This window comes from Prionailurus viverrinus, chromosome F1 (assembly GCF_022837055.1).
Source record: "Prionailurus viverrinus isolate Anna chromosome F1, UM_Priviv_1.0, whole genome shotgun sequence".
NCBI classification, from domain to species: Eukaryota; Metazoa; Chordata; class Mammalia; order Carnivora; family Felidae; genus Prionailurus; species Prionailurus viverrinus.
This window is the reverse complement of record NC_062577.1, coordinates 27,907,107-27,928,348: the sequence shown is the minus strand read 5'-3', so window position 1 is coordinate 27,928,348 and position 21,242 is coordinate 27,907,107. Positions and strand designations below refer to the sequence as shown.

The window sequence follows — 21,242 nt, the reverse complement described above, 5'->3', positions numbered from 1 at the left end:
AAGCTAGGTAAAACATTGATATAGGGTAAAGTAGCTGTGGAGTTTTATATTCAGATTGTATGAACGGTAAACAGAGCATCTAAAATAACCACTTGCACATTGCAACAAACACATCATCATTTGCTTAAAAAAGAGTTATAATTACAGTTGACGAAGCATGGACACCATAAAAAATGCATTAGTTTGGCTTGACACATTAATTACCTGTTTTTGCAGATGTTTTTATGTATTGTTGTGTGAACAGTTTACAAAATAATTACAGGAAAGTCGTATGGAAAATAAACTAAGTGGGTGGTTTCTCGTCTAAATATTTTCATTCATGTGAATCTGTGTGAGGCACAGCTGCTCTATTGCAAAAGCAGAGAGAGAAATGAGGATTCTCGAAGGGTTTTTTATTAGATGGTCTCGGTCATCAGTATTCTCACATTTTTATATCTTTAGCAACACAGTTTAAAAACATTAAAATGAGAGGGTTGATTTTAATTCCTGTGATTACTGGAAAAGGCCTAATTCTGGTCAGAAGAAATATAGATATCTATGAGTATTTTACGTTTTATAATTAAAAACAATGTTTTTAAAGTTTATTTATTTTGAGAGAGAGAGAAAGAGAGCGTGCGCAAGCAAGGGAGGGTCAGAGAGAGAGGGAAAGAGAGAATCTCAAGTAGGCTCCCTACTGTCAGCACAGGGCCCGGTGGAGGGCTCTAACCCATGAACTGTGAGATCGTGACCTGAGCCGAAATCAAGAGTCAGAGGCTTAACTGACTGAGCCACCCAGGCACCCCAGATATCTATGAATCTGAAGAAAACTAAAACATCCTAAGTGGAAAAACTATTGGCATTTATTCATTTATTTCATTTATTTCAGTGTTAGCAGTTAGGCACTTTGAGAAACAGTCGATCATTATTTCATGATTACTTGAGTTACATAGTTTTATTGAACTTACAGCTTAGTTAATCATAATAGTTAAATATTGAGTCTTATGTAAATTACACAGAAGTTCAGTTTATCTGTTCTCTTATAGGAAGTTTTGAAAATGTAAATCTGCTTTTTCTCGTGAGCTTACCGTTTTGTCATTAGTGGTCTCAAAGTGTTTTTCATTTGAAAAATAACCAGGTCGTTATGCAGGCATTTGTACTTTTATAAACTGTTAAGAAACAGATTTTCCCAAATTGTAATTGTCAAACAATAAAAAGTTCATAGACTTCATTCTGTTTTACATAGTGGTTTAAAATTATGTAGAGTATCTGTGCTTGTGTTTCTCTCAATGATGCTGTCATGACAATTTTTCATAAAATTAAAGTAGATTGTCCTTTTAGTACAGTCATGCCACTTCTACGCCATGTTCCTCCATATTCCTTTTGTATGATTTCACCTGCATAGATGAAGACAATAATTATAGATGACATTTTCTGAAATACATATACTGTAACTAGTTAAGTTAGAGAAAGGCATTCAGTTATAGAAAGAGGTAATTAGAATATCTCTAGGCATGAAGGCATTGTTATCAGACCAGGTAGTATTGGTGCAAATACTTCATTCATTCATTTGCTTCATTCATTTGCTTTCCCATTCATTTATTTAACAAAATATTATTGAGGGTCTTCTATATGTGATGTTTTGTGATAACATTGAAATGACTGTAAACATTGAGATAACTATGTCTGGAACATCATAGATGCTCAGTAACTAGTAGGCATTTTGCCTTCTGAAGAGGATAGGAGGGACAGGAATATGTATGTTCTTACTTGTTGGGGAGGAGTTTCTTTGTTATCCTGAAATGGGCTTCAAATGTGATACACTGTGGGAGTGTCACTTGGCACAGTCTGAATTGTTTAAATGTGGAGATAAATATCTTCATGTTAAATAAATCTGGAAATGGAATGGAGTCTGTCTAATTCTGATATACACTAGTAGTTTAATTTTTTAAGGTGGGGATGCATTTAAGGAGTCTGTGAAACTTCTAGGATTCAGAAGAATTAATTGCTTATAATCAGCAATTCTGCTGATTGCTTTACATCATCTTAAAGGAAAATATGTGATCCAACGTCATGATATCAAGAAAACAGTTTGTTGGAGTCCTCCATGGATTTACCACTTCTTAAGATGTCTCACTTAGAGCCGGTGGAAGAAATGAGCAAAAGCCTTTGTGGGGCTTGGGGGACTTTCATATTTACTAGTATAGTAGATAAACAATTCTTAGTCTATGTGGAGTTTCATATCCATATTTCCCCTTATTTTTATTCCATCTCAGAAGGCAAAATTTTTGCTCCTAAGTTTTAATTCTTCATTCCTTTTCCTTCAGGGTATCTCAAGCTCTTTTTAAACTTTTTATCTTAATCTTTTAGAAGCCATGGATAACAGCATAAGAGACACTTAGGGATTGACTATCTGTCTGTCTGTCTGTCTATCTGTCTATCTAGACAAGAGTATATGGTCATAAAGAGACTGGCCAGGTGATGTTATTTTGAGGGGATTGACTAGTTTTTTGGGCACTCCCCTTTAAAATGCAAAACAAAAAATGGATTAGGGAACAGGAAGGAAATAGTTGAATGTAGAAGACTGTCTCTGTAGGCATTTAACACTCTATGATCTAATGATGTGTTAGTTTTCATTCAGTATTAACTGATAGAAAAACTACTAAGCGACACTGAAAGGAGTCTTAATTGAGGCAATGCCTGGACATGAATATTATTATGACTTTTGCTTTTACTATTCTTTGGTGACTCTTTGGACTTTTGGGGTCACATAACACTTGGTTTTGAAAAGACATTAATATGGAGTTGGTTGAATGCAAATGGGAAGCAGATTCCGTGACTGACCCGGTTTTGTTATATGTGGAAAGGCTGATGGCCCCAGTTGTGGTAGACACGTAGAACCATAAATTACTGTTTTTCTCAAGGTTGCCTTTTGTTGTCAGCACACTTAGCATAAGTCAGAAATGGTAGGCTATACCTGAGAAGAACAAAAAAACCCATTAACTATAATAAATCAGCACTAAAAAAAAAAAAGCAACTATAACCACCAAGGCCATCGTATTCTTTTTGCTACTAAGGTTGTTACATTAAAAAAAAGAAAAAAGTAAAAGAAAAAAAAAGGGAAGCACCAATAAACAAAAACTCATTCCCTTAAAGCCAGGATGATTTGAATGTTCTTTCTAATGTAATAAATCTGAGTAAAAATCAGGCATGTTTGACCAAGAATATAGTGGCGTAGGAGTTACTGGAGAGTGTTTGTTGGAGTAGAGAAACAGAGATAAGAATATAAGATGTGCCTAAAGTAGGGTCTTTTGCGAGGATTAAAGTCTGTGTGTGTGGCAAAAATCAAGTATAGTTCAAATAGTCTTAAAAATCCCTTAAGATTTTCCGTGAAATACAGATGTAGGCATACTGTCTTCCAAATAGTCTAACATGGCCAGTTTTTCCTTCAGCATTGATTTTCTTTTGTTGAACCAGTGAGGCATTAGCTATATTCTTTTTGGTGACTAAGGGTAGAATAGCAGACTTGGAAGAACTACTTTTTATTCTGGTTTGTGAAGCTGATTTTCACTAGTGCTGTGAATAATAATGTCTTTTTATTTTATTTTATTATTATTATTATTATTTTTTTTTTTTATGGGTAAAGGAGAAAAGACCTGTGTTTTCCAAAGAAATCCTTGGGTAACAAGGATGTTTTGAGAGACTGCTTTTTCTCAGAAAGGCCCATTCTCTTGCACACTGTGTGAAATGTATACCTCTTTGTAGCTCTAATTTTCGTGTGTCCTTGTCTGTCATTTCCAGTCTCTTTCTGTCTGATTCTCCTCTGCTGTGTTGTCTGATAGGCTCCTGTCTCAACTCCTCATGCTTATTTTCTCGTCCTCTTTGTTCCCATACTCACTGGTACTTGTCCCGTGCTCTGTATTTTTCTTGTTCTACTCAGTAACAGTAGCACAATCCACTTCAAATTCAGTCACCTGAAGTGTGGTATCATAAGACCTGGTTTCAGTTTTAGTCTCTCATATTAACTTTTTAACTCAGAAAGACATTCCACATCCCTGAGCCTTAATTTCTTAGCCGTGTCAGGAAGGTAACCTATCTCTTGTAAATAGAATTTGATGTAATGAAAGGAATGCCAAGTAGTGATGGCTTCTTGAATAAATTAGAATTTTGTGATTCCGTTATGTATAGACTGTGCCTTCTATAAAACTTAGTAGCAAGTCAGAGTTGGTGCTCTGAGAAATGCAGGCCAGGCAGTCCAGCGTTTCTAAAAATTTCAAGAACAACTTTGGACTTTCTCCTCATTTCTATTCAGCTACACCTGATTCTTTCACAGATCAGACTCTATAATCACCCTATCCCCATCCTCTCTCCTGATCAGAAATTGGTAAGGTGAAGAAGGCCAGGTTGACACAGTATACGTAACACATGTTTTTGGCACAGTGGGACTTTTGACATAAAGGGTAGTAAATAAGGGGAGTAGGTTTTCTCTTTTCGATGCCAGAGCCCAGTGGAAATTCTTACTGTATCTGAAATTCATAGAAATGTAGAGAAACTTATTGAAGGTACTGGGTTATCCTTAAGCAGAATGTAAAATATGTATCCATTTTTAAAAGCATTTGCTGGGTGGCTCAATCAGTTAAGCGTCTGTCTCCCTCTTGATTTCGGCTCAGGTCATGATCTCAGAGTCGTGAGATGGAGTCCTGCATCATTGGGCTCTGTGCTGAGTGTGGAGCCTGCTTAAGATTCTCTCTCTCCCTCGCTCTCTGCTCCTCCTCTACGCGCACGCATGCACTGTTTCTCTTAAAAAAAAAAAAAGAAGAAATGCATTTAGTAAGTGTCTACCTGGATATAATACTGAAGAGGTAATAGCTGCATGACCTATAATGGGATTAAAAGTTGAATTTCAGATAACTTGGTTTTCCTGGAAAAATAATCCTTATGGGCTGTGTTTGTGTCTTAACAGGAAGATTAAGAAATTAGGGTTAGGGTCTACTTAAAATTTTTAATCAGTTAAAATCTGTTTCAAGTCATACTTATCAATACATTGATCGGTTAAAATTATTCCAAAAATCTATAGATTAATCTTTTCTTCCTCGTACTCACAAACCTCAGTAAGTGTCCAGCAGTAAAAATGCGTAAGAGGTGATTTTCATCCTTGGCTGCCGCTGTTGAGCAGCAGTGCTTGTGACCTAGTTTTAAGGGGCTGGTAAGGAAGGAGGCATAGTATGTATATTTAAGGTTACATTTAAAAAGCCTTCCAGTATTCCATCACTCCATTGTTGTTTCCATGGAAGCGGAACCACTATCAGCAGCAGGAGTCCATTTCAACTGCTGGCTTCCGGTTTTGTTTCTCTGTTACTATGGAGACTGCCTAGAAAGCAGCAGAGGCACCAAAAGTTTAAAAAACAATGATTTGATTACAAAATATGGTTTTAACTCCAGCTTGCATTAGGTGCTCCACAGCCTTGGCATTTTTGAATTTCAAATTATTTTGGGAAACAAATTGATTTTTTGGAACGAAAACAAATTTTGAGGTCGTATTAACGCTTGTAAGCACACTGCATTAAATAACTTGCCATAGTTTCCGTTACACCTTAGCCTACGATGAATAAGAAATTTTAAATGAGAGATCTAAATTAGGGCATGAAAAGGTATAACCTGATATGAGAAACACTAATGATAATGGGAGCAGCCGTTAGACTAAGTCCATGAAAGGTAAACTCAAAACTAAAGGATGAGTAATGTGTAGAAATAGTAAATGTTTCTTATTTCTGTGGCGGCACATTTTACCTTCACAACATATTTCAATTGCTTAGGTAGCTTTCACAGATAGATTATATAAAAATAAAAGCTTGCGTTTAGAAATTAAATACATTTTAAGGACAGAGAGGGATCATATTGAAATTTAAAAATTTTAATTTTCATTGAAGTTTGAGGTGTTGGAGAGTTAATAAATGTAGACTGTTCCATAGTTAAAAAGCAATAGAGATTCCCCCCCCCCCCACCCCCCAGCCCCCAAGACTAGTTACAGTTTTGAAGTATTCATAAAGGAGAGAAGAGATGGAACAGTCATGTAAAAGCTGTGAAAGGAAGGTTTTTAAGCAAAACTGCACCCCCAACTCTGTTGCCGGTTTCCTTTGAGGGCTCTATTCAGTCTGGATTCTTCAGTCTGCATGCGAGAAAATCCACATTTGAACTCTAGTAGGCAAAGAATGGCAGGAATGTAGGTTTGGCTGAAATCTGGGACCCCAGTCGCACCAGGATTCCTTTTTTTGTCTCTCATAACTGCTTCCCTCTGTTAAATTCCTCCTTTCTGATTGGCTCTTAGCGCATTGGCAGAGACTGTGGCTGTTGGCAGTTCCCAGTCCTCTTATTTCCAGCGTCAATAGCAAAGAGGGACTGATTGGCCCAGTTTGTGTTGGGCCAATTCCTCCCTTCTCCACCTGTGGCCAAGAGGGCGGGATTTTGTGATTGGCTCAGCTTGTGACAGAGGGCTCACCCTTGACTATGTAGTAATAAGGGACAGAAGGACTGAGATCTGAAGCACACTAGCAGTTTTCATTCAGACCACCCTGTTAAGTGATGGTAGTGGTGGCTGAAGGTGAAGGGCTACGAAGGCGAGAAGGGAGCATTTCTCAGAAGAAATAGAAGATGCTATTCCAGGCAGAAATAAGGTTTTTCTAGTCGTCATCTTTTGGGGAAGAATGCCTGCTTTACTGTAATTCAGTTCAGTTCACTTCAGCAAAACAGAAACATTATTTTGTAGGACTTGGTTTAGAGAAAAACCAAGATCAAAAACCTTTACAATTTAGTGCTTCCTATATACAGCTGTCTTTGTTGTAGTATCTTTTATGTATATTGTCTCCTTTAATCTGTGCAGTCATTTGAAGTATATGTTTCCATTTTAGAGAATGAGGAAGAGGGTCAGAGAGTTGAAGTATGATGTATCATCGGTCACATGACTAGGGAGGCAGAGCCAGAATTTAGATAACCAGGGTTTCTAGAATGTAATCAAGGGTGCTTTCCACTGTCTGATACTTGCTTTTTGGTTAACTTCATTCAGAAGATGCATAGGGTGAATTATAAAAAAAAAGTACTGTGTATGAAGTGCTTAGATAAAAATGAGTCGTGAAAATATAGAATATTATCTATGAGAGGAGCCTTAGAGATTGTATACTACAGTGGTTTTTCAAATGTTTCAACTTTCAGTCATGGAATCGTTTCTTCAAATGAAATGTATCACAGGTATATAAGATGGGTAAGAGCATAGGATTGTCCTGCTCTGGAGAAGAGAGAGCCCAGAAATTCATGGGCTGGGCCACCTGTGTTTTGAAGTCTTGAGTATTCTGGAGGCCATTTTGAATACGCTTTGTTTAGAGAAACTGAGAGCCAGACAGGGTAAATGACTTGTTCATTTTCATATAATTGTATATTACAGGGATTTCAATTCCATTCTTCCTTTTTTTCTTTTTTTAAAGTCTTTATTTTAATTCCAGCTAATTAACATACACATTTCAGTTACATTCTTACTTTCAGTTGTAACGTGGGTGACAGTTTGTTGTGAATGAAAAAACATGAAGCTTACAAAAATCAGAGTGAATTCAGAGTTACCCTAAATGATTTTATTCTCCAGTTTCTTGCTACTTGGGCAGCATATCATATCCATGTCATGACTCTTATTAAACATCTGTTGCATTTAGTTCCAGTTTGTTGGGTTGGGCAATTGCATGGTACCTGGACTAGGCTAGTCTTCTGTATGCAGAGCTTTTAATACTACATTTCTTATATATCAACTCCTCCTATAGAAGGTATCAGGTTCTCTCCATATATTTTAATACGAAAATTTCAGAATTTGGATAAATCAAATTTATAGTGGTAATATTGAGACCTTGCTGATACTAATAACTTTGATGTCTGTTCCAACTTTGAATCTCTCTTCTTTTTAGTTAGAAATGAGAACAAGTAGCTGGGGAGCCCGGGTGGCTCAGTTGGTTAAGCGTCCAACTTCAGCTCAGGTCATGATCTCACGGTTTGTGGGTTCGAGCCCCACGTCCAGCTCTGTGCTGACAGCTCAGAGCCTGGAGCCTGCTGTGGATTCTGTGTCTCCCCCTCTCTCTGCCCCTCCCCCACTCACACTCTTTCTCTATCAAAAATAAATAACCAATTAAAAAAAAAGGTGAACAAGTGGTGAACTGGGTCAAAGAAAGTTAATTTTCAGGTTGGATAAAGGAAAGCTTATTTTTCGCGTGCCCTGTCCTTGTTTTCTCCTTTTAGGAGAGTCAAGCCCTACCCGTCGAGAAGCTGTGAAGAGAAGAACAGCAGAATATCTAATGCGAGCAGAGAGTCTCTCTAGCCTTTATGGAAAACCTCAACTTGATGATGTCTCTCAGGTAGGTCTTATGTTTCATTTTGTGTTTTCTTTAGCTCTTTTTGCTGACTTGTCTCTTGGCTTTATTTATAATTAGAATGCTTGAGAATTTTGGTCTTTGGAATTTTATCAATAATATGTTAACAAGTTATTGGTGGGAGGAAAAGCATTAAAGCGGATCACCAAAAGTGCAATAACATGGGACTTGCTTTCTCCTCTTTCTCAGCCCTTTGTTCCTTCCTCTACCCCTAAAACTCCATGTGTAAAATGACAGTAATTTGTACTGAATTTTATTTGAAATTTGTAGGGTTAAATAATGGTTTTTGTGTGATTCCTGTACAGTCTTATTGACTCACGCTAAAACTTATTATGAAAGCATAAGTCTTACAGGTAGCTGCTATAGGTGACCTAGAATTATAAAGGCATAATCCTAACAGGGATATTTATGTTATTTGGGACCATCCTTAGTCTTGTCTAGAAAGCGGGTGAACGCTTAAAACATTGGAAACGTTGTAGTTTATTATTATTGTTTTATGTCATTTGGACTTGGCAAATATATAACTTTTCTGGCTTTTTCCTTTATATTAACTAAGGTTTTTTCTGGATACAATTTAAAAATCATATCTTCTAGAGATGGAAGAAAGTGCTTATTTTCTAAATTGACCTAAGATGCAGGTGGGCTTGTTCATATCCCAACTCTGTCCCTTGAAACCAATGGAGGATTGGGCAAGACACTGAACTCTCCAGCTCTTACCTTCAGTTTCTACATCTGAATAATGAGGACAATAGTTACTCCTTTCTGGGTTATTGTCAGGTTTAAATGAGTTAAAAAAAAATCACTCATATATACAAGCACATACGTGCACACACATGCGCGCGTGTGCGCGCGCGCACACACACACACACACACACACACACACACACACAAATCCTGCAATTCAAGTGATTACCTCATAAAAAGACCAGCCTATAAACCAAGCTTATTAGAGTAGCTTAATAAGTTTTAGCCCTATTTTTCATCTTCCTTAATATACTGCTTTGTATGTTTTTTTTCGTATTTTTTAATGCTTATGTACTTTTTGACAGTTCTAACATGTGTCAGTTTTCTAGTTTAAAAATAGCCCAGTACTTCATCTTGATTCATTGGACCATTAAACTTTTTGTTGCTGATTTTCTGAGTCCTTTTCATTCTGCATATGGTCTTTTAAAAAATGCAGTTATCAAAACTATACTTATTAATGCGAATTTTCAGTGTGAAGTGTTTGATCATTACTTTTAGAACAAAAAAATTATATTCCAGCTTGGAAGTAATATACTTTTGTTACTTGTTTTTATATAATGAATATGTTTTAAATAAGATATGTGCTGTTTCATTTTCAGATTGTTAATTATTCTGTGTTTGCCAATCTTTCCCTATTTTCTATCATTATTGTTTTAACTGTATTATTATTTTTAACTCCTTATTATTTTATCTTTTTAAAATGCAGTATTTATCTAAAGATTACTTTGAATTCAATTCTTATTTTCTGTGGGGTTGGCAACCCTCCCTATGTGCAATCCTGATGTGTACATTCTCACTTCCATATAAAAGTATTAAATAGGATGGGCCTCTATGAACTTACTTGTTTTACTAATTCATCTTGTATGTAAATATTCTAAAAGTTTTAGAAAATTACTAGTATTCGATTCTTTCCATTAATGTTAACCTTGAATATTCTACCTATACTTACTCCTTTGAACTCCCTACTTATGCAGCCCCTATTACAGTTTCCCATAATCACTTCTGTGAACAATAATTTTTTTTAATGTTTATTTATTTTTGAGAGAGAGAGAGAGAGAGAGCGCGCTAGCAGGGGAGTGACAGAGAGAGAATCCCAAGAAGACTCCGTGCTGTCAGCACAGAGCCCAACGTGGGACTCTTAACTCACAAGCTGCGAGATCATAACCTGAGCCAAAATCAAGAGTCAGGTGCTTAACTGACTGAGCCATCCAGGTGCCCCTGTGAACAATAATTTATTAGGCAAATAAATAAGTGTAGCTTTTGACTTGGAGAAAGGAACCATGAAGTATATCAGTCAGAAATTCCTTTCGAGCATAGCTTCTAATGAAAATAAAACGAAGGAAATCTAATAAAAAAGAACTGGTTGTATTAGATTATATATTAATTCACTAAGCATCTGTTAAGACTCTGTGTGTATACAGTATCAAACTAGATATAGTTTGGAGTTATATAAAAGATGACAGTTTCTGCTTTTGCGAACCCTGTGTACCCAAAATACGTACCTCATTGAGGAAATGCTAGAATGATAAGAGCCATGTAGAATAATGGGAACTTGTATCAGAAAGGGTAAAAAGGACTAACTAGTGAATCAAATTGGATATGCCAGGACTTTTTTCAATTCTTAGGCAAGGGGGCTACAGGACAGTTTTTCTAGCTAGAACAAGATGTTTCTCTCTTATGGTTAGTATATGCTTTTTATTTCACTTCTGTATTTTATGCTCTCAAACCTGGCCCTTATTTACGTCAGGGACAAGCTCGATTATTTTCTTATCTATTATTTAACTTAAATGTCTTCTGGAGTTTCTTGATTAGTGTGGTGAATTCATTATTTTCTTCTTTAACCATCTCTGTTTCAACCAACAAATGGCCTCAGTTTCAACCAACGCATTCAGAGGATTGGTATAAATTATTTTTGAGGCCCATTAGCTCTTAAATTCTGTGCAAAAGCAGATATAATTTCCATCTTGAATGCATGTGCCAACACTTCTTTCTAGTCTGGTTGATTAGGAAAATAAAGGGATCCTTTCTGGTTTAAAATATTTTTTGTTGATTCTTGTGTTCCCCTTTGGTGAAGTCCAGGTCATGGCTCACTCCACCCGAGTTTTCTGTGGTGATTTCAGCCTTTGCTTTATTGAATTTATTTATGAGACTCTTTTGTGGTAAAAATAAAAGTTCTAAATTTCCCAGTCATACATGGTAATATCCTTTTTGAAAAAGGGCAGAAAGGAGCCCTCTTTGACTCTTGGTTTTCTTCACTATTTCCTTATTAATAGGCTCTAAGAAAACTTAAGGGGCAGGTTTCAGAAAAAAAGGAAATGAATTTTGTTTAAAGTAAAAGTCTTGACTGACAGAGACAGAGTCCTTTATCTTTTCCTTTTTTTTTTTTTTAATTGGAGAGGACTTTGAATGATTTAAGAATTAATATATTTTTAAATTTTTTTTTTTTTTTTGAGAGAGAGTGCAAGCTGGGGAGGGCCAGAGAGAGGGGGACATAGGATCCGAAGCGGGCTCTGCGCTGACAGCAGTGGGCCTGTCGTGGTGCTTGAACTCACGAACTGCGAGATCGTGACCTGAGCTGAAGTCGGATGCTCAACTGACTGAGCCATCCAGGTGCCCCAAGAATTAATATTCAGAGGGAATTTTCCTGGAAAAGACTTGTAAAATCATTTTTGCTCTTTTTAGCTCTAGGAATAATAACTCAAGATCATGGAAATTTAGAAAAAGGTAGTAAATGGTCTAAATTTAGGACATAAAATACTGTGTAGTTTGTAAAGTATGAATACATATTTTGCCATACAGTTAAACAAGGTGTAAATGAAAATTAATATGTAGAATGTATGCCTTTCCTGAATATTTGTAGAGTTTTGAGTACAATTACTGTGATACTGAAAATATTTTTTCTGTTGTGCATTTTGTTGACTGGTATTATTGGTATTTCTCACTTCTTCCTTAGGAAATATTTTAAAATGAGTATCGTGTCACCCTTAGTGAGACATAGACAAAGCAGAGATGGCAGGGCCATTCCACATCAGTAATAGTACTACAGTGAAGACACATCCTTGAAATGTGATGGAAGAGAGTCTAGGACATGGGGTTTGAGGGTTAATAAGTTGCCAGTGAAATTCTTGGCAAAGCCAAAAATTTACGGGTGAAACCAAGTTAAGAAACTAGTGTAGCTAGCCATCAGGTTTTAGAGTGTGCGTTCTCGATATGTTTTTTGTAAAGTGCTTTCCTTTTACCCTTATCTTCCCCCACTCCAAAATGGTGGCTTATTCTTCTTAGGTTAAGGACAGGTAGCTAACCGTATTCTGGAAGTGGTTGGTGGACCAGTAGCATCAGCATCACCTGTTAGCTTGTTGGAAATGCAGAATCGTAGCCTCTCTCAGACTGACCGAATCAGAATCTCCATTTTAACAAGGTCCTCAGGTGATGCATAGACACGTTGAAGTTTAAGTACTGCACTAACAGCTCAGTAAGAACAGAGGTAGATGTCATCAAGAAAAGGGAATAATACCAAGTGAAGAAGACTGTGGGCAGGGTAAACGACAACTTTAGAGAAACCAACCAAAGTAAGGGTAAGCGTCACTTAGCCATTTAGAGAATGTAGAACAGAAATAGTAAATAGATTTTACTAGTGTGTTAACTCCAATCCCCTGGTCATGGCTGCCAAGAACACTGTCTTGTGAGACAGAGTGTGAGATTAACAGAGATATCTGCCGTGGGCCTGAACGGTTGAGTGATATGTATTTGCCATCTTTGGTTTTGAAGATTGTTGGGTCATCGTACATTCTTCTATCATAAGATCCATCATGTACTCTCTCCCCCCCACTTCTTGCTTCTCTAGGCATGTTCTGCTACAGTAGTTAATATACGTAAGTGAAAATTTGACCTTTCTCATTAAGGAAATCAGCCATGTTTCCTAGAAATACACTATATTCTCCCATCCCTCATTCCCTTAGCATTGGCTGGAGTTTCCCCAAACAATGTTATAATATTTAATAAGTAAGATGTAATCCCTTCTTATCTATCATCTAGTTGTGTCATCTTAGACAAATTGCTTAACCTTGCTGCTTCTCAGTTTTCTCATCTGAAAAAAAAAAAAGAGAGAGAGAACATTGGACTTGATCTCTGTCTCTTTCTGTTCTTAAAATTCTGTGGATTTATGTTTCCTTTTGCCATCTGAAAAAAGGAATAGATCTATAGGGATTCTACCCAATTTAAGCGCTGCGTATAAGGAATACAGGATTTCTTATTGATGATTTTATTTCATGATCTTTCTTTGTTCATTTCTCTGATCTTAAACTTTTATAGATGGTTAAAGTGGAAAGAGACCTTTAATGATCACTTTGCCTTTGGTCTTTCCCCATTACAATTTCACCATTCCCATCTTTGCAGAAGTAACCTTACTAAATCACTGTTTTCATTAGGTTGTTTCTCATACAAAAACTTGTTTTCTAGACTCTGGAGAATATGGTCCAGACCTGGCATTCAAGGCCTGTGAAAACTGACAGACCCTAAGTGCATAATTTTATTTTCCTTTGTTCTACAATCTGAACATTTTTCCCCCACCAGACCAGTTTCCTTCCAATCCTGTATATAATATCCTTTCCTAACCTAATTTCAACATAGCATTTAAAATAATTTTTAGTTCCACTTCTTTCTGAGACCACAGTTTATCATATACTAGTGACTTATCTGTATAGTCTTGTATTTTTAAAAAAATGTTTTATTATTATTTAATTTTTTCATATATTTGGCTTATCTCTTCGAATAAGTAATAAACTTCTTATAGCTAAGAGATCATGCCTTTCGATGGTTTATATTCTTTCAGTTACCATGCACATAGTGGACACATGGTAATTATTCACTGAAAGGTGCAGTTTATAAAGATTTTGTAGTTTTCTATCTTTGCTCTTGATTACCACAGTGAACCAAAATCTTTCTTTGGAAAAACTGAAAGATCCAATGACATCAGTGAGTAAGAAGGTATAAGGTATAAATAAATAGGAGGCATGGATGTTAGATGCATTTGGCTATATTTTCAAAGATGAATGTAATGGATAAATTATCATCTAAAGTATTATTTCCCCCTATAACTTTTCCTTAACAGTTCTCTTACCAGAAATCACAAGCAGTTCTTACTCTTCCTTAATAATAGAATAGGGAGAGATTAATTTTAATTATCAGAATGTGTCGTGGAGTAGAAAGACTACAAGCAGTACAGTAGGAAGTTGGGGACCATCACCTCTTCAGGCACACCGAAGTTAGTATTTGCTTGCTAAACCTAAAAACAAACAAATATTTGAAAGCAATTAGAATTGTTGCTTTAGAAAAAAAAATTGCTGCTTTTAGAAAATTTCACAAATGATAGTTTTTCCGGTTGTAAATGACACCTGATTTATCTGTGTAACCTCCTTCCCTTGTTTTCCTCCTCTCTTCCTCCTTCCTCTCTTTTCTGCTTTTCCTGTCTCCTGGCTAACACACAAGACACTGAGAGTATAAAGATGAATAAGGTATATTTCCTGTTCTCAGGGAGCTTCCTGTCTAGTGATATTGGTCTGTACAAGGACTTGAAGTATCAAAAATGGTATTTCAATAACTATTAATCATGACATTTGATTAACCAGGAGAGTTGTCTTCCATTCACGGGGAGAACAATGTTCCTGCATATTCTGATAGACTTCAGACAACAAGAAATGTCTTACTTTACTGATTGACATGGAAAAACTAAGACCAATGGATAGGGAGTAAGGTTTATTCTTTTACTATGTGTGGTACTGAAATAATCCCTTCCTGTTTTCACTGATCTTTTTTGTAGCCAACAGTCCTAGTTTTCCACATCACACATGTTCAGATATTAAAACAAATTTTTTTCTCCTGTAAGTCATTTCTTTTCTACGCTTGAACAACCTTAGTTGTAACGATTATTGATTGTATGATGGAGTTTCTTAATTTTTCACCATTGTTGACAGTTCTGGTTCAACTTGAATCTGCCAATCGCCTTAAAATACATAAGTATATATTTATAAAGTAACATTAAAGGACTGTAGTTTCATGATGAGAAAGAATGACTTGTTGTGTTCCCTCTCTCCCCAGGTTTATCGATTATAACATTGTTTTTTAGTACCCCCCTTGTAAATTACTCTTGAGCCATCTGGGGTAAATATAAGGCTGTGATTGGTGGTTGTCTTAGTTACCCATTTGTTACAAAGTTTCCTTACAGCTGTATAGTTTTGAATTGAATTACTGCTCTAGAAACTATATCAGCTCATTATTTTTTCTTTTTAAAATTTTGTTTTCGATGTTATCATGATTTATTTACTTGCAACTTTTTTCTTGCTTTTTCTTTTTGATTTTCTTTCTTTTTGATTTTATTATTTTTTTTTATTTTACATTACAGACAAACAGAAACTTCCTCCTTTCATCTTTCCATTCTCTGATTTATGATAAATTTAGTTTCCTTTGGCCTGGCATTTGCTTCAGCAGGCAGTCTTCCTTCAAGTACCTCCCTGATTGATGTGTAATCTTTGATATCTTCCATTAGCCTCCAGGATCACTAAGTTCAAGGCCCCCTTGGAACCTAAGGAGCCCTGCCGAGGAGCTGAAGGCCTTCAGAGTCCTTGGGGTGATTGACAAGGTAATTCTTCAGTGTCTCTTCAAGAGTTCAGTCATAAATCGACTGCATGCTGACATTATGTCTTTGAAGCTTTGGATCTTAAGGATATGAAACAAAAGGAGAAAATGACTCAAATGCATCTGCACTTTAAAATAACAAAAGCAGAAAAGAAAAAGCTTTTATCTAAGCAATTCATGTAAGGTCATGCAAAATATATTTGAGCTAAGGGAGAAGGTGCATATTTGTTGGCATTCGGTTGAGTAAGGGCTTTTGGTTTTATAAACCTGCTAGAGCAGAGTAAAGATACACTTTTTGTTAGTCACAAAAACTTGTTAGTCAGTAGATTTCAGCCTTAACTGGTATAGTCAATCTAATGATCAAAAAGAAAAAAATGGCACCCTCCTAAGACCTACCGTTTACTGAGTACTTACAATGTGTCGGCCGTACACAGGCGTTTCATATAAAACAACTTGCTCAATCCTTCTCACAACCCTGCTTTTTGCATCATGTTGGGAAAGTGATGTGTAGAACAGGGTAAGTAACTTGCCCAGAAATCAGATGGCTAACTTAGGGTAGTACTGGAATTCAAACCTAGAGATCTGTGACTCCAAAAACAGTGTTTTTTTCCAGCACATGCCTCCCACCCCCCTACCCCCCCCCCCCCCCATCTCCTTTACTTTTGTATTTGGAATAAAAATACAGAGATAACAAAGATATCTGCTATTGAGTTTTTCCACATTTGGTGACATCTCAGATATGCCAAAAATTCACAGTACTGGCAGAGACTTTACAAGTGTAATTTAAAAACCACACACTGGGCGCCTGGGTGGGTCAGTTGGTTGAACATCTGACTTGGCTCAGGTCATGATCTGGCGATTCATTGGGTTCGGGCCCTGCATTGGGCTCTGTGCTGATAGCTCAGAGCCTGGAGCGTGCTTCAGATTCTGTGTCTCCCTCTCTCTCTGCCTCTTGCCTGCTCACACTCTGTCTCTCTCTCTCTCTCAAAAAAAAAAAAAAAAAAAAAAAAAAAATAGAACAATAAAAAAATAAATAAAAAGTAAAAATCACACACAATAAACCATATTTTAAGTATATTTGCTCAACCATCACCTTACCTTTCAGAGTAAAAGAAAATATTTTATTTAATATTAAGATATAAATTAATTTAGGCCTTTTTTTCTATTAACCATCTTTTATGAAGCACATCAGTGGTCATTTGTAACTTAATGTTCGTTGAGTACTTCTTGTGTGCTAAAGTATGCATGTGATTCGTTGCTAAAACTGAACAATATGCAGTGTATCTCAGGTAATTTAGATGGAGCTAATGGTTTGAGCTATTCCAAAGGGAACATTGGGTTCAATATTACCTGAACCTCTCAGTCTTATTATAAGCATTGTTTTTCTCAAATAAATTCATATAACTGAATTATGACTTAAAGAGTTCTAAGCAGTAGGTCTTTTTAGCTTGAAATATTTCTTTAACCGTGTCTCCCTAGCTTTTCCAGTTTGGAGAATGATCTGTTTGAGAGTAAAGAGAGGCAAAATAAGAACTGAATAGTTCGTAGGTTCTTGGATTTCTGTGCAAGCAAATATACTTTTTTGATGTGCAATGTCTGTCCCCTCCCTTTGATCTGCTTGTTTTGATAAAATATGACCTTTCATTGCTATGCTCTAATCATGAGTGAGTCACCTCGAAATCCTGCTAATAGCTATGAGTCTCATAGGTTTATCTAAACAAGCACCTTCAGCAGAGGAGGAATTCCAGAATTCTGTGCTGATGCATAATTTGCTACTGTCTTTATTCTGTTAGCCCGGAGAGTATGTTTGGTGTTGAGAAGGTGACATTTAACTTTTCAAAGTAGAGATAACTAAATATGTATTTGGGAATTAATAAGCTTTGCAAATAATCTTTTAAAATTTATAAGTCTTCATAAAAACATGAATAGATTTTTAAAAATTTGAATTTTTAAAAAATGTTTATTTTTGAGAGAGAGAGAGAGCGAGAGAGGGGCAGAGAGAGAGGGAGATAGATGATCTGAAGCATGCTTTGCCCCCAGAGTGCAGAGCCCTATGCAGGACTCGAACTCACGAACTGTGAGTTCATGACCTGAGCCAAAACCAAGAGTTGGATGCTTAACCAACTGAGCCACCCAGACACCCCAGAAAGTTTGAATTTTTTTGAAGATAAGTTCTTTTCCATTTGGCTTTTAGAAACTGGAAGATTGGAAGAACAGTGTTGAATAAATTGAAATGGCTAGAAAATACACAGGATACATTAATCTAGCCTGTACAGACTACAGTTTGTCTGATTCTATTTCATTACAGTATTTGTTCTTTATGAGTTATTTTGAGTGTTGTTGTCTATTAACTTAGGAAAGTAAAATTTCCCTTGAGAATAGGATTTTATAGACTTTTATATAGGAAGTAAATAAAGCAAATTTGTTCATCCGTATCTAGACCATAAGCTCCATTAGAACAAGATCTTGTCTGTCTTGCTCTTTATGTTCTCAGTGCCTAGAATCATGCTTGGCACCTAATGGGTGTTTACTAAATATTTGTTGAAGGAATAAATTGAACCTTAAATAATTTTAAATACATCATATATAGAGTGACACCTACTGGTATAATGTGAGACTGCTCCCTAGTTCCATTGCCCCATAGGTGTATCTTGGTCTGGTATTCAAAGGGAAATAAATGATTTTCTGTTCTTTAATTGGGCTTACAAAATCCATCATTAATATATATGTACAACAAGGAATTTAAGCATTAGGGATCTTGCAATATAAATAAGCTTGTGAACATTGAAGAGCAAGAATAATCAGGCTAGTGAAGACCCTCAAAATCATACAAAGAATAGCTATAAAAATGAGGTATGGTTAACCTGATAAAAACACATGTGTTCTTCCTTTCTTTGGAGGGCTATCCAGGATAGCATGATTAAATACTGTTTGTTCAAATCTTAAGGGTGAAAGGAAGTATTATGCCAGATCAAGAGGTGCAAACTAAGATCACCTTAGGCAAACCAGGATGTCTGGTTTTCCTGGAAAGAAGGTAGTCAAGGATAAGACTTGTTAATATCCCCATGGGATACAACCAGAACTAAATGAGTACAAGTTTTCAAAGTTTAGCTAATGCTTAAAGATGCCTTTTAAGAATTAGGATTGACCAAAGGCTGACTGGATTTCATCATACTTATTTGTTTCTTGTCATTAGAGAGATTCAAGCAAAGGCCGAAGAGTCATTGGTGGGGATGTTGTAGAAGGAATTCAAGCACCGGAGGGAGTTTTACATTAGATAAAGATTTCTTTTAGCCCTCAGATTCACTTACACATAGTCTTCATGTAGTAATAGCAAGGGAAAGTAGAAGTTAGTAGAAAACTAATACTTGGATGAAACGGATGGATTGCTGGTGTTTTCACATAAATTTGTGCACGTGTGGGTGCAAACTTTTGTGTTTCTATGGATGAGGTATGTAGGTATAAGAATTGCTTATGTATAGCTAATTTGCAGTTGAGTTAGAAGTCTGGATTGGTCATTTAGTACTAGAATGCCCAAGTGTAGGGAAAGTTTCTGAGAAAGTTCACTATTGTGTAACTTAACAATTAAAAGGATAAAGGAGGGGCACCTCGGTGGCTCAGTCAGTTAAGCTTCTGACCTCGGCTCAGGTCATGATCCTTGTGGTTTGTGAGTTTGAGCCGCATATTGGGCTCTTCACTGTCAGCACAGAGCTGGCTTTGGATTCTCTGTCTCCCTCTCTCTTTGCCCCTCCCCCACTCACACTGTATCTCTCTCCCCCAAATAAATAAACGTTAAAAAAAAAAAAAGGATAAAGGATTCTGTAGTCTAGTAAACAGTAAAGTACTAGGGGCAGTTTCCTGGTTTTGATACTGTGCTATAGCTATATAAGATATCATCATTGGGAGAAGCTGAGTGAAGGGTACATGGGACGCTACTATTTTTGTAACTTCCTGTGGGTTTAAAAAAGAGTTAAATAAAAGGGGGGTTGCTGCAAGGAAGATGCTGACTTAACCATCTGAGTAATAATACCAAGATGTGATCCCTTCATGTCTAGTTAACTCTACTGGGTTGTGTGTAGCCAGACTCATCCTGCATGTGGGTGTGTATGTGGTGTTTTCAAGGTCAACCCGTGAAGATGGTATGGCTGGATTGCTCAAATTCATTGTCACTCCTTGAAAAACAAGTTCAAAAGGATGCTTTAGAAGTCATTGTTATGAGATGCCACATACTTTGTAAACTAATGACTATTTATTACATCAAGTGTTTAGGTATTTTGTAATCGAGGTAGCTCCTGAACTTATCCTAAGCTTGTCAGAATTCTTAGGTTGACTTGCCATTGGAAAAATATAATTTTAGTGAAAATATTTTTGAGAACATTTGTGGAGATTGTTCAAATTGAGTAGATGTTGAGAGAACCTTAAAAAACAAGTACAAAACAAATACTTGTTTTTTAAGTTTCCTAAATAATATTTTCTATGATGCTATATGGGTAAACTGTCCTTATTGAGAACACAGAAGCATCAATATTTGGGTATTTGCTCATTGAGGGAACATTGGGTTGAGCTGTATTCATAGGACCTTATCCTTTATTTAAATAAACAGTGTGGCAAAAATATTGCCTAAATGATAGTCAGATTACAAGTGTTGCACTTTTGCTCGTAGAAAGATGGAATTGAGATCCTTTTCCCTATTTTTTCTGCTAAGTCTGACTAAACTCTGGATGTTATACAGAAAACAAACCAGAAGACCGGACACTGGAGAGTAGAAGGAAGACTGGCTAAGGGCTGTGGGATCCAATGACTATGTGGGTGAATTCCCTGTACTTTCTTTTCCTCACATGTTCCAGACTGGATGTTAGTGATATGGGCAACTCAGCAAAGTTAGTAGGCACAGACAAAAAACAAACTTAGTGAAAGCGCGGTCTTTCTGAGCAAAGGACTATGAAATGGGCAGCTTAGTAAGACAGAAAACTTGTAGACAATAACCACTCTACTTCAGCTAACCCCACAGAAAAACTTTGGCACTATCCCACCACGACTAGGAGAGACCATGTGAGGTGCCTAGACTTTCATTCTTGCAAGGCTGCATTGAGGTGCTGCATCCCCCCTGTTGGGTGGTGTCAGAAAGGGCCAAGTGGGGATCTGGAACTTGTATCCCCACTGGGCTGAAATGACACATATCAATTGTGATCACTTGGGAAGCCTGGACTTTTAGCCCTGCCTCGTGGTCAAGAGGCTCCCCTTCCTTTCCCCACTGTGGTAATGTTAGAGGAGGGCTGGTAGAGATTCCGGGTTTGACCACTACCCAGTGATAATGAAGCCACCTCCCACCTGGTGTAAAATGAAGTCTACATGAGGAACAGTAATGAGGTGCCTCTGTTCTTCCCAGGGTGGTATCAGCAGAGGCCTGATCTCCTACCCCTACCTAGCAATAACCAGGAGTCCCACTTTCCTCCCTCAGATATCCGTGAAAGCCAAAAAGGC

The 21,242-nt window shown here is 36.8% G+C and overlaps 1 protein-coding gene and 1 long non-coding RNA gene across 8 annotated transcripts in view; one reads left to right on the top strand and one right to left on the bottom strand.

Annotated features, from left to right (window-relative positions):
- The window catches only part of RPS6KC1 (ribosomal protein S6 kinase C1), a 380,719-nt gene that overhangs the window by 82,530 nt on the left and 276,947 nt on the right, over positions 1-21,242 (top strand). For 6 of the 7 annotated variants that reach the window (XM_047840895.1, XM_047840893.1, XM_047840894.1 and 3 more), the window contains exons 7-8: positions 8,251-8,366; positions 15,670-15,762. In XM_047840895.1, the coding sequence (XP_047696851.1) occupies positions 8,251-8,366; positions 15,670-15,762 (209 nt within the window). The remainder of the gene's footprint in view (positions 1-8,250; positions 8,367-15,669; positions 15,763-21,242) is intronic. The other variant, XM_047840899.1, reaches the window with a different exon arrangement.
- Positions 1,289-5,208, bottom strand: LOC125155509 (uncharacterized). The gene is made up of 3 exons (XR_007148250.1): positions 5,084-5,208; positions 2,821-2,953; positions 1,289-1,373 (listed from the first exon to the last, which is right to left on the bottom strand). It is a non-coding gene; the product is annotated as an uncharacterized LOC125155509 (long non-coding RNA).